Source organism: Oryzias melastigma, linkage group LG12 (assembly GCF_002922805.2).
Source record: "Oryzias melastigma strain HK-1 linkage group LG12, ASM292280v2, whole genome shotgun sequence".
In the NCBI taxonomy this organism is placed as follows: domain Eukaryota; kingdom Metazoa; phylum Chordata; class Actinopteri; order Beloniformes; family Adrianichthyidae; genus Oryzias; species Oryzias melastigma.
The window spans coordinates 712407-724229 of NC_050523.1; the positions used below are offsets into that span (position 1 = coordinate 712407).

The 11823-nt window shown below is 43.6% G+C and overlaps 2 protein-coding genes across 5 annotated transcripts in view; one reads left to right on the top strand and one right to left on the bottom strand.

Annotated features, from left to right (window-relative positions):
* Nucleotides 1-2310: 2310 nt before the first annotated feature.
* On the bottom strand, nt 2311-5996 carry LOC112162945 (zinc metalloproteinase nas-4). Of its 2 annotated transcripts, none has more exons than XM_036214531.1 (10): nt 5840-5996; nt 5731-5763; nt 5604-5657; nt 5496-5545; nt 4764-4833; nt 4578-4625; nt 4081-4253; nt 3095-3176; nt 2900-3021; nt 2311-2445 (listed from the first exon to the last, which is right to left on the bottom strand). In XM_036214531.1, the coding sequence occupies exons 1-9, from the start codon at nt 5889-5891 to the stop codon at nt 2942-2944; spliced, it is 642 nt and encodes a 213-aa protein (XP_036070424.1). In that variant the 5' UTR covers nt 5892-5996; the 3' UTR covers nt 2311-2445; nt 2900-2941. The 2 variants fall into 2 exon arrangements, with proteins under 2 accessions (XP_036070424.1, XP_024154726.1); XM_024298958.2 differs by having other exon boundaries at nt 4578-4695.
* A 1358-nt stretch (nt 5997-7354) lies between these two features.
* zcchc9 (zinc finger, CCHC domain containing 9) overlaps nt 7355-11823 on the top strand; it is a 25129-nt gene continuing 20660 nt past the window's right edge. The window contains exons 1-5 of one of the 3 annotated variants that reach the window (XM_024298955.2): nt 7355-7509; nt 8404-8764; nt 8844-8994; nt 9072-9164; nt 9308-9376. In XM_024298955.2, coding sequence (XP_024154723.1) covers nt 8417-8764; nt 8844-8994; nt 9072-9164; nt 9308-9376 — 661 coding nt within the window. In that variant the 5' untranslated portion in view covers nt 7355-7509; nt 8404-8416. Of the gene's footprint in view, nt 7510-7559; nt 7692-7938; nt 7961-8403; nt 8765-8843; nt 8995-9071; nt 9165-9307; nt 9377-11823 lie in introns of those variants that run through there. The other 2 variants (XM_024298956.2, XM_024298957.2) reach the window with 2 other exon arrangements.

Consider the following 11823-nt stretch of genomic DNA (forward strand, 5'->3'; position numbering starts at 1 on the left):
GCGTGTCTTTGTCAAACAGAAATGATCATAAACATGTTTTCATCTGAGTTATAACATTTCGATCATAAACAATAAATTCAAATCAGGTTCATTTTTTCATAATCAACAAAATCTGCTGTTTAGCCCTTTCAAAATAAAAGCATCCTGGATCTTTACATGTTTAACATCAACAGGAAATTCTTTAATCAAACTTTTATGCTAAAATTATTGCAGTTTTGATCTTGTGATTTCAAAATATTAACGTTCAGTCTATCGCTAGATTGCATCAGCTCAATAACTGTGACTCAGCGTAAACCTGCTTCAGTTCTTCTCCACACGAGCACAGCCTGAGGTCCTGCTGACCCTGAAATCCTCCTCACTGCTGGAGAAATGGGCGGGGTTACATCATGAGAGTCTCCATGTTGTGGAGTTCCTCAGGGTTGGATTCTTGAACCTCTGCTTTTTCACCTGCACATGCGCCCCCTGCAGGCCAGATCCTGAACACCAGTGATGTGTTATCAAACCACCAACATGACTCATCAGTTTTTAACTTTTTTAAGCTTCATTTAGCCTGAAAATACTAATGATTTAAGCATTTTATAAAAGATAAAAAGAAATGTAAAAACATGCAAATGTTGGTTCTATAAAACCAAAATAAGCCTTTTCTGCGTAAACAGATGTAGTGTTGATACGATCAAAACGGAACATTCATGTTTGTGATTCTCAGGAAACAAACAGGAAATGCAAACATCTCTTCAGAGGAACAGACTTTAGTGTCTGGAGCTTAAAGCTGTTGGATCAGAACAGAAACAGGAAACACCAGGAGTGAAATATCACAAAGCATCATAAAACAACCATCAACAGTAGAACGTAGAGGCAAATGAAATGCTGACATGCTGTGGTGAAGCGTCCCTCCGCCTTGGTGCCACAGCAGTGAGGGCTTGAACCCTTCATGGAGAAGCTGATCAGCTGACCTGAGGATGAAGCTGCCGGGTTGTCATTAAATCATTAAAGTCGAGGGAGTTGAACGCGGTTCAGGAGTCATTCTCACAGCTTTGATGTTCTCAGAACTCAAACATCATTAAAGGAAAGGAACGAACGCCGCAGACATCGACCACGATCAGAATCTCCTCTTCTTGGTTTACCTTCATCCTTCGTTCTGTGGTGAGGCGCTTCGGTGGGTTTGGTTCTGAGTCACGTTGATCTGAGAGCTTCCTGTCTGTTCGTGATAGAAATGAAACCCAAATTCTTAAATACTAATTTGATTATTTCATCATAGAAAAACTAAACAAAAAACGGTTTTTATTTGACTGTATTCTGATTCAGTTGTTGCAGTGTAGATGATGAGTCGGTCGTGGCGTTCCACTCTGTGCTCCGCCCACACATCCATCAGGAGACATTCCAGCATCACGTTGATCAGGATCTTTTCGGTTAAACCTGCAGATGTCTCCAGTTTTCACACATTTCTCTCCCGACTCGTCACATCTTGGCGTTTGAGGACCGTCTGCGTCACTCTTTGACGTTTTGGGTCTCCCCAACTCTTTGTTTTTTTTGGCGTGCTGACTGTCCATCAAGTGTCTGCAGCCCTCAGGACTGGGCGTGGTCCGGGTGACTTGTCCTCAGGATGCATCCAGTACCCAAACCTAACCGGATGTGGTACCGGACCCGAACCGGGTTAAACTGTAGTGAACGGCGAGAACATTCAGACATCAGATCTCACTTGTTTCTTAACCTCTGATCAAGCGGAGGTTCCTGGACCTTCAGGGATCCAGTTGGTTCTGACAGAATCTCACTGGACTTCTCTTCAATGTCTTTACGTTGTATGAGTCCAGTTTCCACACATTTTCTTTAAATTCTCAGTTTCTGAACAGGAACGCCGTCGTGTGTCAGAATGAGGAAACCACCTCCTGAAAAACCTCCAGCTGATCCGAAAAGCTGCAGACTTTATGAACATCTGAAGACCACGAGTCTTAGCTTCATGTTCACACTTTCTTGGTCCAAGAATCTCCATAGATGGAGTTGTAGTTTTCCTCTGTCCATCTCCCTGATCCAGTCAGAGGTCGACAGAATCTCTAAACGTCCATCAGGTTCACCCGTGTGACCTTCTCCTCGCTCACATTTTGGACAGTTTGGACTGAAGTGCTTTTTAACTTTGTCTTCTAATGGCTTCTGTTGCATAAACGACCTGCAGGTCTGTGGGAGGTTAGTGGAGGTGCTCAGAGATCAGCTCATTTCTCTTCATTCTCAGAAATCCTCTGCTTAGAAACAAAAGAAAAAACTGTCTCAGCCTGAGAGGATCTCGTCTTTCTGACCCGAATCAACTCAAAACTCTCAAGTGTCTAAAAGTGACTTTAATTGATCGGCATCAACTCCACTCAAGCTCCGAGTGGATTTAAAACTGGTGCTGCGGCGCCGCCTGCAGGTGGATCCACGAACTGCACGATCAGCTCTTTTCTTTCAGGGAATCTGAGGAAAAAGGTCAAAGGTTATTTCAGGGGGCGGGGCTTTAGGGATCACAGAAGACCTGATAGGTTTTCAGCTGCTCGATTGTAAAAAAACATTTAATAACTGGAAGCTGATCTATTTCTGTTTTTTGAAGATGCAATATTGAATGTTTTATGTGCCAATTAATTTATGTTTTCAGGTTCAATATATTCGTTAGTTGGTCATCAGTCCTCATTACATCACAGCTGGAAGTTTGATGTAAATCAAAAACTGAGAATAGTCTTTAAAGTAGACACGTTTACAGTCTTTGAATCTTGTAAACTAATGGAAATCCTTTAGAGTTCAAATATTCTCGTGGAGTCTTCGGTTTTCTTCATCTCCTGGTGTTCTTCTCCCAACAGAACGATGAACTAACTGAAGCTTGGACGTCAAAGTTCTCAGACTGTCATGTTTCTGTCTCCCTTTCCCTCCGTACCGCAGCCGTACAGAAGCAGAACCCTCTGGATGTCGGACGGCGTCAGCCTGGTCCTCTGGCCCATGTCCTCCACGTCTTTGTTCGGGACGATGGTGGGCTCTCCGTTAGAGGAGAAGAATTTCCTGACAGAGGAGAGAGGAGGAAGTGCAGACAAGCAACAAAAGAAAAGAGGAAGCTGCACTCGACTCATCTCACCGGCCGTAGTGCATGATGGAGGCGTAGTCGTACTGCAGGTTGAACGTCTCTCCGTTATACGTCTGGAAGTTGTTCTCCATCCCTGAAAAACAGAATTCAGATCATCGTGGATGAAACGTGGAAGCTGAGCTCAGACTGAAGACCTGAAGCATGTTTGGAAGGAGAAGTTCTGCTGTTCTCCTTTAGGGGGCGCCAAAGCAAATCATCTGCCTCCATCATCCATGAACCTCAGCATCCTTCCACCATCAATGTTCCTCCTCTCAGAGCATCTCCAGAACATCTGAACCACACGTGTCAAAGTCAAGGCCCGGGGGCCGGATCCGGCCCTCTGGGTGATTCTGTCCGGCCCTCCAGATCTTTTTATTGTTATTAATGACCCAATGTTATCTTGAGCTCATTTCTAACTTGTATAATTATGACAAAATATGTTTTTATGGAGAGTAAAATATTGAAAGTTATTTAATGTTTAAGTTGATTTATTCTGGAATAATATTCCTGCATTTTTATTCTTCAGAATTATATTAAAAAGTTAGTTTCAAAAATTGTTATTCTGTAGCTTTTTGGAGTATTTTGGTATTTACTAAGATTTTTTTAGGATATTTTGGAGTTTAGCTAATATTTCAGCTACATGTTAGCTGTTTTGGCTAACCAAAGTTTTTTTGCCAGCTAAGATTTTAACTGGCTTTCAGCTTCAGTGTTTTTAACTATCATCTTCAGTGGCTAAATTCAGCTTCCATCATCCACACTAGCATTATCACAGGTAATGCTGTATATCTAGTTCATAATATGTTGAAAAGTTTTAAAATGTATTTTTATTGTTTAATAAATGTTTATCCCGTGATCTAAGGCGTGTTTTGGATTTTGGCCTCTTGTGCGATTGACTTTGACCCCCCTGATCTACTCGATCCGCTCCTCTGATCCCGACATCCCAAACCTCTCAGGGTGACCTTCAGCCGTATCCGTCTGGAAACAGACGAGAGGTTTACCGGATATGATGTTTTGGGTGAGGATGGTGATGTACTTCTCGCGGTCCATCCGGGTGTGTTCGTGCTGGAAGCCCAGCGTGTGCAGGATCTCGTGGGCGATGTTCCCCACCGAGCACTCGGGCGCCACGAACACGTTCTGCGCCCCGCCCCGGAAGCCCACATAGGACGCACATCTGAAGATTCACAGCACAGACATCAGTGAAAGCTGCCAGCAGGAGGCGCTCCAGCTGGAGTTCAGAGATGGTCCTTCAGTCTTCTGCAGGAGAGTTCACTCTGGAACACGGATGAAGGTCTGCTGTGGACACGGTTTTGCTAACAGAAGACCTGGACCTTCATCCTTCAACCGTTACTGGATGGTCAACACCTCCACTCCTGATGGAGATGCTCTTCCAGCATCAGGACCACTTCCACTCTGGATCAGAGCCTGATGGAGACACTCTCAGGTCCCAGCATCAGGACCACTCCCACTGAGCTTCAGATTCAAAGAGCCCACATACCCGTGGCCGATTTTGAAGAAAATGTAGTCGTGCTGGCTGTCGTTCCTCCTGTGGAAAGACAGGCAGGTGTGATCCGACACCATCGCCATGGCAGCCAGGATGTCACGGGTCCGACCGTCTGGAATCAGAACAAACTTCAGACCAGCAGCAGCTTCTCCTGCTGTTCTAGTAAAGCCGAACACTCACTGATTTCTGGGCTGATGTCATACGGGATGGACAGCATCGGCCAGCGGTTCCCCACCACGTTCCTGCTGTTCTGCAGAGAGGACACGGACCGGAACCATCAACGGTTCTGTTGGACCGAGAACTCAGAGAGGCCGTCAGTCCATCAGAGTTCCACGTGTTTGGATATTTTAAAGCCAGACAGGTTTCCACGACAGATTAGTAAAAGGAAGAAGATTCTACGCTGAGGATAATCTATCGTTTTGTTTATGAAGGACAGCTGAGAGTAAAATGACATTGATTGATTAGTTGTTTTGCTACATGGTCATGGATTGCAAGTCATCTCATTACAGTATTGATCACTAATATTGAAAGTTTTCCTAATATCGTACAGCACAAAAAAAGTTTGTATTCATCAGAAGACAGACGGGAAAATGATGAAAATCCCAGAAAGGGAGGAGCATGAACATGGCTATGAAGCCCAGACCTTTAAGATAAAAGAGGAAACATTTATCTCACCCAGATTTAACCCTTTAACTCCAGAGCTCCAGTGTTTATGCTCTTTGACTTAGTGTAACTTTTAAACTGTTAACTCAACGAGCCGCTTTTCTCCTTCACAATCTGCTGGAATATCCTGTTAACACTTGAAAAGTTACAGTAAATAAAGATTTTTAGTTTGAGTGTCACCAATGACACCTCAGGTGTTACAGGATTAAACCAAACCAATCCAAATATTTTTTTAAAGGTTCTGCTCACCTTCAGCAGAATGTCTCCCTCCACCAAAGCATAATCTTCATTCAGCATCTCTGGAAACAAGCAGAGCGTCACATTGGGTTTTTGTTCCCGTTGTGCTGAAGGTCTCACCTTCCAGGGTCTCGGGGTCGTGCTGCTTCTTCAGCTCTTCTTTGGAGTGTGAAACTTAATGAAAAAAAACAATAAATGATTCCTCCTTTAGGAAACAGAACCTCAAAGATGGAGGCCTCCACTTTACCTTTTTTGGCTCCTTTCAAAGGACCAGAGTTCACTGCAACACAACAGAAAAACTGTTTCAACAAAAGAAGGTAACACAAGAGCAGCAACACAACCTCTGGATTCCTCACCGTTCCTCATGGCTTCAGCCAACAAGAGCAGCAGAAGGAGCTGGAGCAGCATGACGTCCTCTGAACCTCAGGTCTGCAGCTCCTGCAGTCAGGCTGAATGAAATCACCTGTGGGCAGGTAGACTCCTCCCACCTGACGGAGAGCCTGGATCCGCCCACCTGGACTGAAGCATCCCAGGTCCAATCAAAAAGCAGAACAGGAATGATTGTTCTGCTCTCTGATGACAGACATTCTTAAAGAAGGAGGATAAAGAAACAGGAGATGTTTAGAGGAATTAGTGAGTTCATTAATGTTTGGTTTGATTTTAGAGAAAAACTCAGACAATTAGAAAAGTTATGATCATTTAAAATGCATAAACCATAAAACAAAGTAAGAAAATCTGAGGAAAAGAAAGATAAGGAGCAAAAAAAAAGAAGAGTTTCAGGTCAACTTTAAAGCTGTATGATCCCTCATAAATATCTAATTATTTAAGGTTAAAATTATATTTCAATATCCTGTAATTTACCTGGAAATGCAATACACGCCCAATACTAACTGTGGTTTCTGTGGAGGAGCTATTACACTTCTTTACTGGTGGGCCTGTTTGTTCACAGTTCTGTAGATTTATTATGATTCACATCTTTAAGATTTCTCCCTAAAATGAGAGAATTTACTACTGAGCTTTTTTTTTAGAAACTCCAAGTAATACTCGTACCAATGGTACCACTAAAGTATATCTGGATCAAAAGTTTAAGCATAGGCTTAATATATTTAGACATATAGCATAAATCTGAGTATAATTTATGTATACTTAACATAAAGTTGTGAACTTAAACATGAACTTCTAAAGTTTATCTTTAAGTACTTAAAAAGTAAACAAAAATATAGAATTTAAATTTTATTCTTTTAAATTATACTTGAGTACACTTATTTTTTGCATGTGTTTCTGTAAAGAACACAGGTTGTGTGCATGTGACTGTATTTACTGGTTACTACATTTGTTCTCTTGTTATTTACTTCAATTAAGAAAAAAGAACAACAATAAAAAATGAACAGTTCGTGGAAAAAAAAAACTCTGGTAATCAAAGAAACATCAGAGGATTTGGTGACGTCAATTTAAGGCTTTACTTCTTCACATCTGGACTTTAATGCCTGCAGGAATATTAAAGATGAATTTGTACTTTAAAGAATACAAAAACTCAAAAATGTTTAGCATCTGTACATTCTTAAGTTACTTAATTTAACTCTTCCTTCTTTTTTTTCTCTGTTCACTTTGTTTTATTTATTTTTGATTTTTATTTTTTATATCTGTATCTTTGAATTGTTCCTCTGGTTATTCTTTATGTATAATATATAAAAAAAATGTATGCTATTCATATTCTTGTTTAAAGTATTTCAAAACTTGAGTGAATAACCGTGACTTTATTTAGAATCCTATTGTGTTCTTGTTCCGTATTTTTATAATGCTGCTGTTTTGTACTGTATCTTTGAAAAGATTCCGTCTAAAAATCTAGACTTTAATGGTCTTCCGAGGTTATTAGTCGCCAAAAAAACAACACAAAAACGTTTTATTTCTCTTCTGGGTGTAGTTCATCTTTCCTCCTCTGACGGCGCTAAACAAACGTCATCGATCATCGCAGAAGAAGACGGGACTTCCGGTGAAAACAAACACGTGAAGGAGAAGAGATCAAGTAAGACGTTTAATTTTACTTTTTGACTTGTTAGGATCGTTTTTATACCAGTTAAACTTTACAATAATATATATAATTATTTTTATGGTACTACAGTAACGTTAAACCTCGAACTTAAGAGGTTTTTCTGTAAATGTTTTTTCCGACATGACAGAGAGAAGCTAACAGTTGGTTTGCTTCAGGTAAACATTGAAAGACATTAATATGATAAACAATAAAAGTCTGTCTTTAAACGTCAAAACTTCGTTCGTTCACTTTGAAAATAAAATGATCATTTGTAAAGAATACAATTCTACTAAAAAGATTATTTCTGAAACATTTGGGAGCACAAACTGGAAGAATCTTCCCTCGAACGGCCTGTTCGATGCTGCGATGATTAACGGAGGAAAAGAATGTTATTTTGTCTTTGCTGAACTTCGTTCATGGGATCCTGAAGGATCTTCTCGTGCAGGTCAGGTCTCCAGAAACGCGTCTGTTGAGGTTTGAATCATTCCGACGTTCAGAGGAGAAGAAAACGTTTCCAAACCTCCTGCTGGTCCAGACCTGCAGAGCCGAGATGTTAGAGGAGCTCCTGATGAGGGAAACCTCCGATAGAAGCTGAAAAGATTCTGAGTGAAACTGTATCAAATGAAGTTAAACACTTCCTTAAGTTCTGTGAAGAACTTCTAAGCGTTCACTGGTTCTGCTTCTCTGGAGAAGATTTAGCAGAAACTCTGCTCATGTTCTGTGAAAACATCTGATCTAAACTTCAGCTAAATCGACTTCTTTACTTAAAACCAGAGAAGAAGAAATGTAAAAACACAGAACATCTTGACCTTCAGGTTTCATGGATGAAGGTCCAGATGAACCCAGACAGAATTCTGGGAATCTGAGTCCAAATCTTTTCTGTTTCAGGTCAGCGGCCGCCATGACTCGGTGGGCGAGAGCCAACAATGTCCACAGAAACAAACCAGCAGAGGCCACGCCCTGGAGTCAGCTGAGGGGGCGGGGCTCAGGGGGTGGGGCTCGGGGCGATCCTCTGAGGAAGACTCAGGCCGGCGGCTCCTCATCAAAGAATCGGAAGAAGAAGGACTACACCAACGAGGATGTGAACGGATTCCTGGAGTATCTGAAGGAGAGCGGAGCTCCTCCCCCTGCAGGGAGGCCGGAGCGTCAGCAGGAGGAGCTGGTGCAGGAGGTGGAGGAGGCCCTGAAGAGAGACACGAGGAGGGAGAACCGCAGAGTGAAGAGGCAGAACGACAAGAAGAACAAAATGGTGAGACTTTTACTTCTCCTCCACTGCAGTCAGAAAGCTGCGTCTGAGCCGGCGGCGCCCCCTGCTGTTGTCTCTGCAGCTCTGCTTCAACTGCAGGAAGCCCGGCCACGGCCTGGCCGACTGCCCCGAGGCCGACGCCGACCGGGACATGGGCCGGGGCATCTGCTACCGCTGCGGCTCCACCGAGCACGAAATCCACAAGTGCAGGGCCAAGGTGGACCCGGCTCTGGGTGAGACTCCAACCCCCCCTCTGTGAAACCTCACCTGTCCACCTGCGACCCCCTGCAGCTTCTGCTCCTCCCCACAGGTGATTATCCCTACGCAAAGTGCTTCATCTGCGGGCAGACCGGACACCTGTCGCGCTCCTGTCCCGACAACCCCAAAGGGCTTTACGCACAAGGTACAGGCTCCGCCCACAGGCACATCCGGTTTCTCTCAAGAAGGTTTTTCTGGATTTGATCCAGTGTTTGGATCCTGATGTCGTCAGAGTTTCTGGCGTCTTGGGTCATCGTTTGATTGGCGCTTTCTTGTATTTGATTGCAGGAGGTTCCTGTCGTCTCTGTGGGTCTGTGGAACATTTCCAGAAGGACTGTCCGGAGCATCAAGCTGCCAGTAAGTCAGATCACCTTCTGTTGATGAATCTTCTGTTGATGCCAAAAAAACAAAATAAAACAGCAAAATTTCTGTTTTTACCCAAAAACAAACATTTGCCTCTAAAATATTTACACTTCGTGGTATTAATTATTCTGTGATTACACAAATTCAACACATGAAGCTTTCTGTTCTTCTCTGTTCTATGATTGTTGCCAGCGGGGAACCCAATAGTGTCTTAGAATAAAACCTGATCAGTGAAGCTGAACTTCAGAGTTTCTGAACCTTCATTCTCAGTCTGGGTCAGAGTCAGACGGCCTTCACGAGGAGGCGGAGCTACAAGGCCTCATCAGCTGATTGTTCAGAGAGTGCTGTGTCAAAGTAGAGAATAGAAGGAAAGTCTGGAGAGGATTGTGAGCGTCACTAAGACTGAAAGCTGGAGGCGGAGCATCAAGATCTTCAGGTCGACCAACTTCAGATGCAGAAAATCCAGATCCTGAGTCTGGAGAAGCTCAGAATGGGTTTGGAGTCGAGTCACGTTAATACGAGAAAAGGAACACAAAAACAGTTTCCTGCTTTCTCCGCTAGAGTTGGAATCTGAGCTTTTAATCGGATGAAGGCGAGAGTTTGAACCTACACCTTCTTTAGAGGTTCTTAAACTGGTCCGTAGTTTGTAGAATTTTTCAAATCAGTCGTTAAACTAAAACAAATGTAACAAAACCTACAAACTTTAAGTTTCATATCTTCAAACGTGAGCTTTAATGTTTATTTTCTGCAGCTCTTCTGTTCTTTTATTGAAGAAAATTCTCATGAGGGAATTTTATTTTGAAAGAACTCCTGATTCTGAACAACAGCTCCCCCTGGTGTTTGAGGGAAGAACTGACAATTCTGCAAAAGGAAAATAAGTGAAAATGGTTTAACTGAGTTAAAGAGTCACTCATTGCTCTTTACTTATTGTTCAGGATTGTTTGAAGGAATCATCAGACGCTCAGATGATAAACTGTCTCCTCAGCTCACTCTCTGACTCTGGGATGGCTGTCCAACAACATGAGCGCCGACCACGAGGACGTGCACGTTCCTGTGAAGAAAGCCAAACCCAAACAGACCAAAGTGGTGAAGTTCTGACTGCCGCCTGCGTCACATGACCGCCCCGCCTCCGGGAGGACTTCTGGTACCTTCTGGGTTCTGGTTCTGGGGCCTCTTTGAAGGAACACCGTCTCCTCCTGGTTTGAGACGAAGGCTACTTCCTGTTCTGATCCGTCTTCACGATGGACTGAAGTTCTGCAGCATCACCTCGTGATGGTGGGGGGGCTCAAACGTCCTGCCCGAGTGCAATGCATGCTGGGAGTTGATGTCTCTACAGATTTAAAAGGGTTCTGTTGTCATCACATTAACTGGCAGCAGAACACAGACATTCATGGATGGTCAGAAGTACGGTGGCTCAGAGAGCTCAAGACACAGAAAGAGTCGAAGTCAGAAAACAAAGACGTTCCTGAACACCAACGCAGCAGATTTAAGGAGGACGGCTCTTTGATTCTCTGCTGTCACTGAAATGAAAGTTTTCTACAATCTAACTACAGCAGAAACTAGAAAATGTAAAAACGATAAACATAAACGTGTCTGACCAAAGCTCAATAAAACCAGATCGACTGCAGGTTTGAACTTTTCTGTTTCAGGTTTGTTCATAAAGTTTTCTGTTTCAGTTCCAGCTTCTTCTGCTGGGAAGTTTCAGTTCATTGGAATGTTGGAGGGGCAGAGTTACTGTCCAGAGAACACCCCCCCCCCAGCTGAGATAGGCTCCAGCAACCCCATCAACCTGGTGGACGGACAGTCACCATCTTAACTCTGTTTGTAGAGGGAATCTGTCCACGATGACGTATTGAATCCTGTCAGCCAAGTCTGGATGAAACTTCATGTTTTCTTTGGAGTTTAGTCGGGAAAATCTTTCCTCTTTGCAGACTCACATTTACGGCGGGAAAATAAACGGTTTCCTCAGAGCTCCTTCCAGATGTCGGTGAAGGTTCTCGCTCTTCCAGGAGACGTTGTCCTGACGTGGAGTCACTTCAACCTTCTTTCTTTCCCCGCCCATCCAAGTCTCCTCATCAGAACCTTCCAGATGAAGATGGTCTGTAGAAACGGCCTGGAGGCTGCAGTGGGTCGCCTCTGCCACTGGGGGGCGATGTGGTGTCAGACTGATGTTAGAGCCTCTGCATCAGAGCTGAGAGGTGAAGGCTCTCCAGCTGCTGCTCAGCGTTTGAAGGTTTTCAGGTTTCTTCAGGTTCGTCTCAGAACTTCAGACTTTCCATGTGTTGCCATGGAAACAAGAAGCATCTTTTACTTCATGGCTGTCGTTGTCTACATGAAGAGAGGATGCTGGTTCTGGACCGATCCGTTGTCAACAGCCTGACTTCATTACGGAGCGGAGCTGGAACTTCATGTGCGTCAGCAGACGGTGGGGGGGTGGGGGG

Coding starts and splice junctions, on each gene's coding strand:
- LOC112162945 (XM_024298958.2), bottom strand. CDS start 5,891: ATGCTGCTCCAGCTCCTTCTGCTGCTCTTGTTGGCTGAAGCCATGAGG. Junction 3,177..4,080: donor CACCCAAAACATCATATCCG/GTAAACCTCTCG, acceptor TCTGTTTTTCAG/GGATGGAGAACAACTTCCAG. Junction 3,022..3,094: donor TCCATCATGCACTACGGCCG/GTGAGATGAGTC, acceptor CTCCTCTGTCAG/GAAATTCTTCTCCTCTAACG.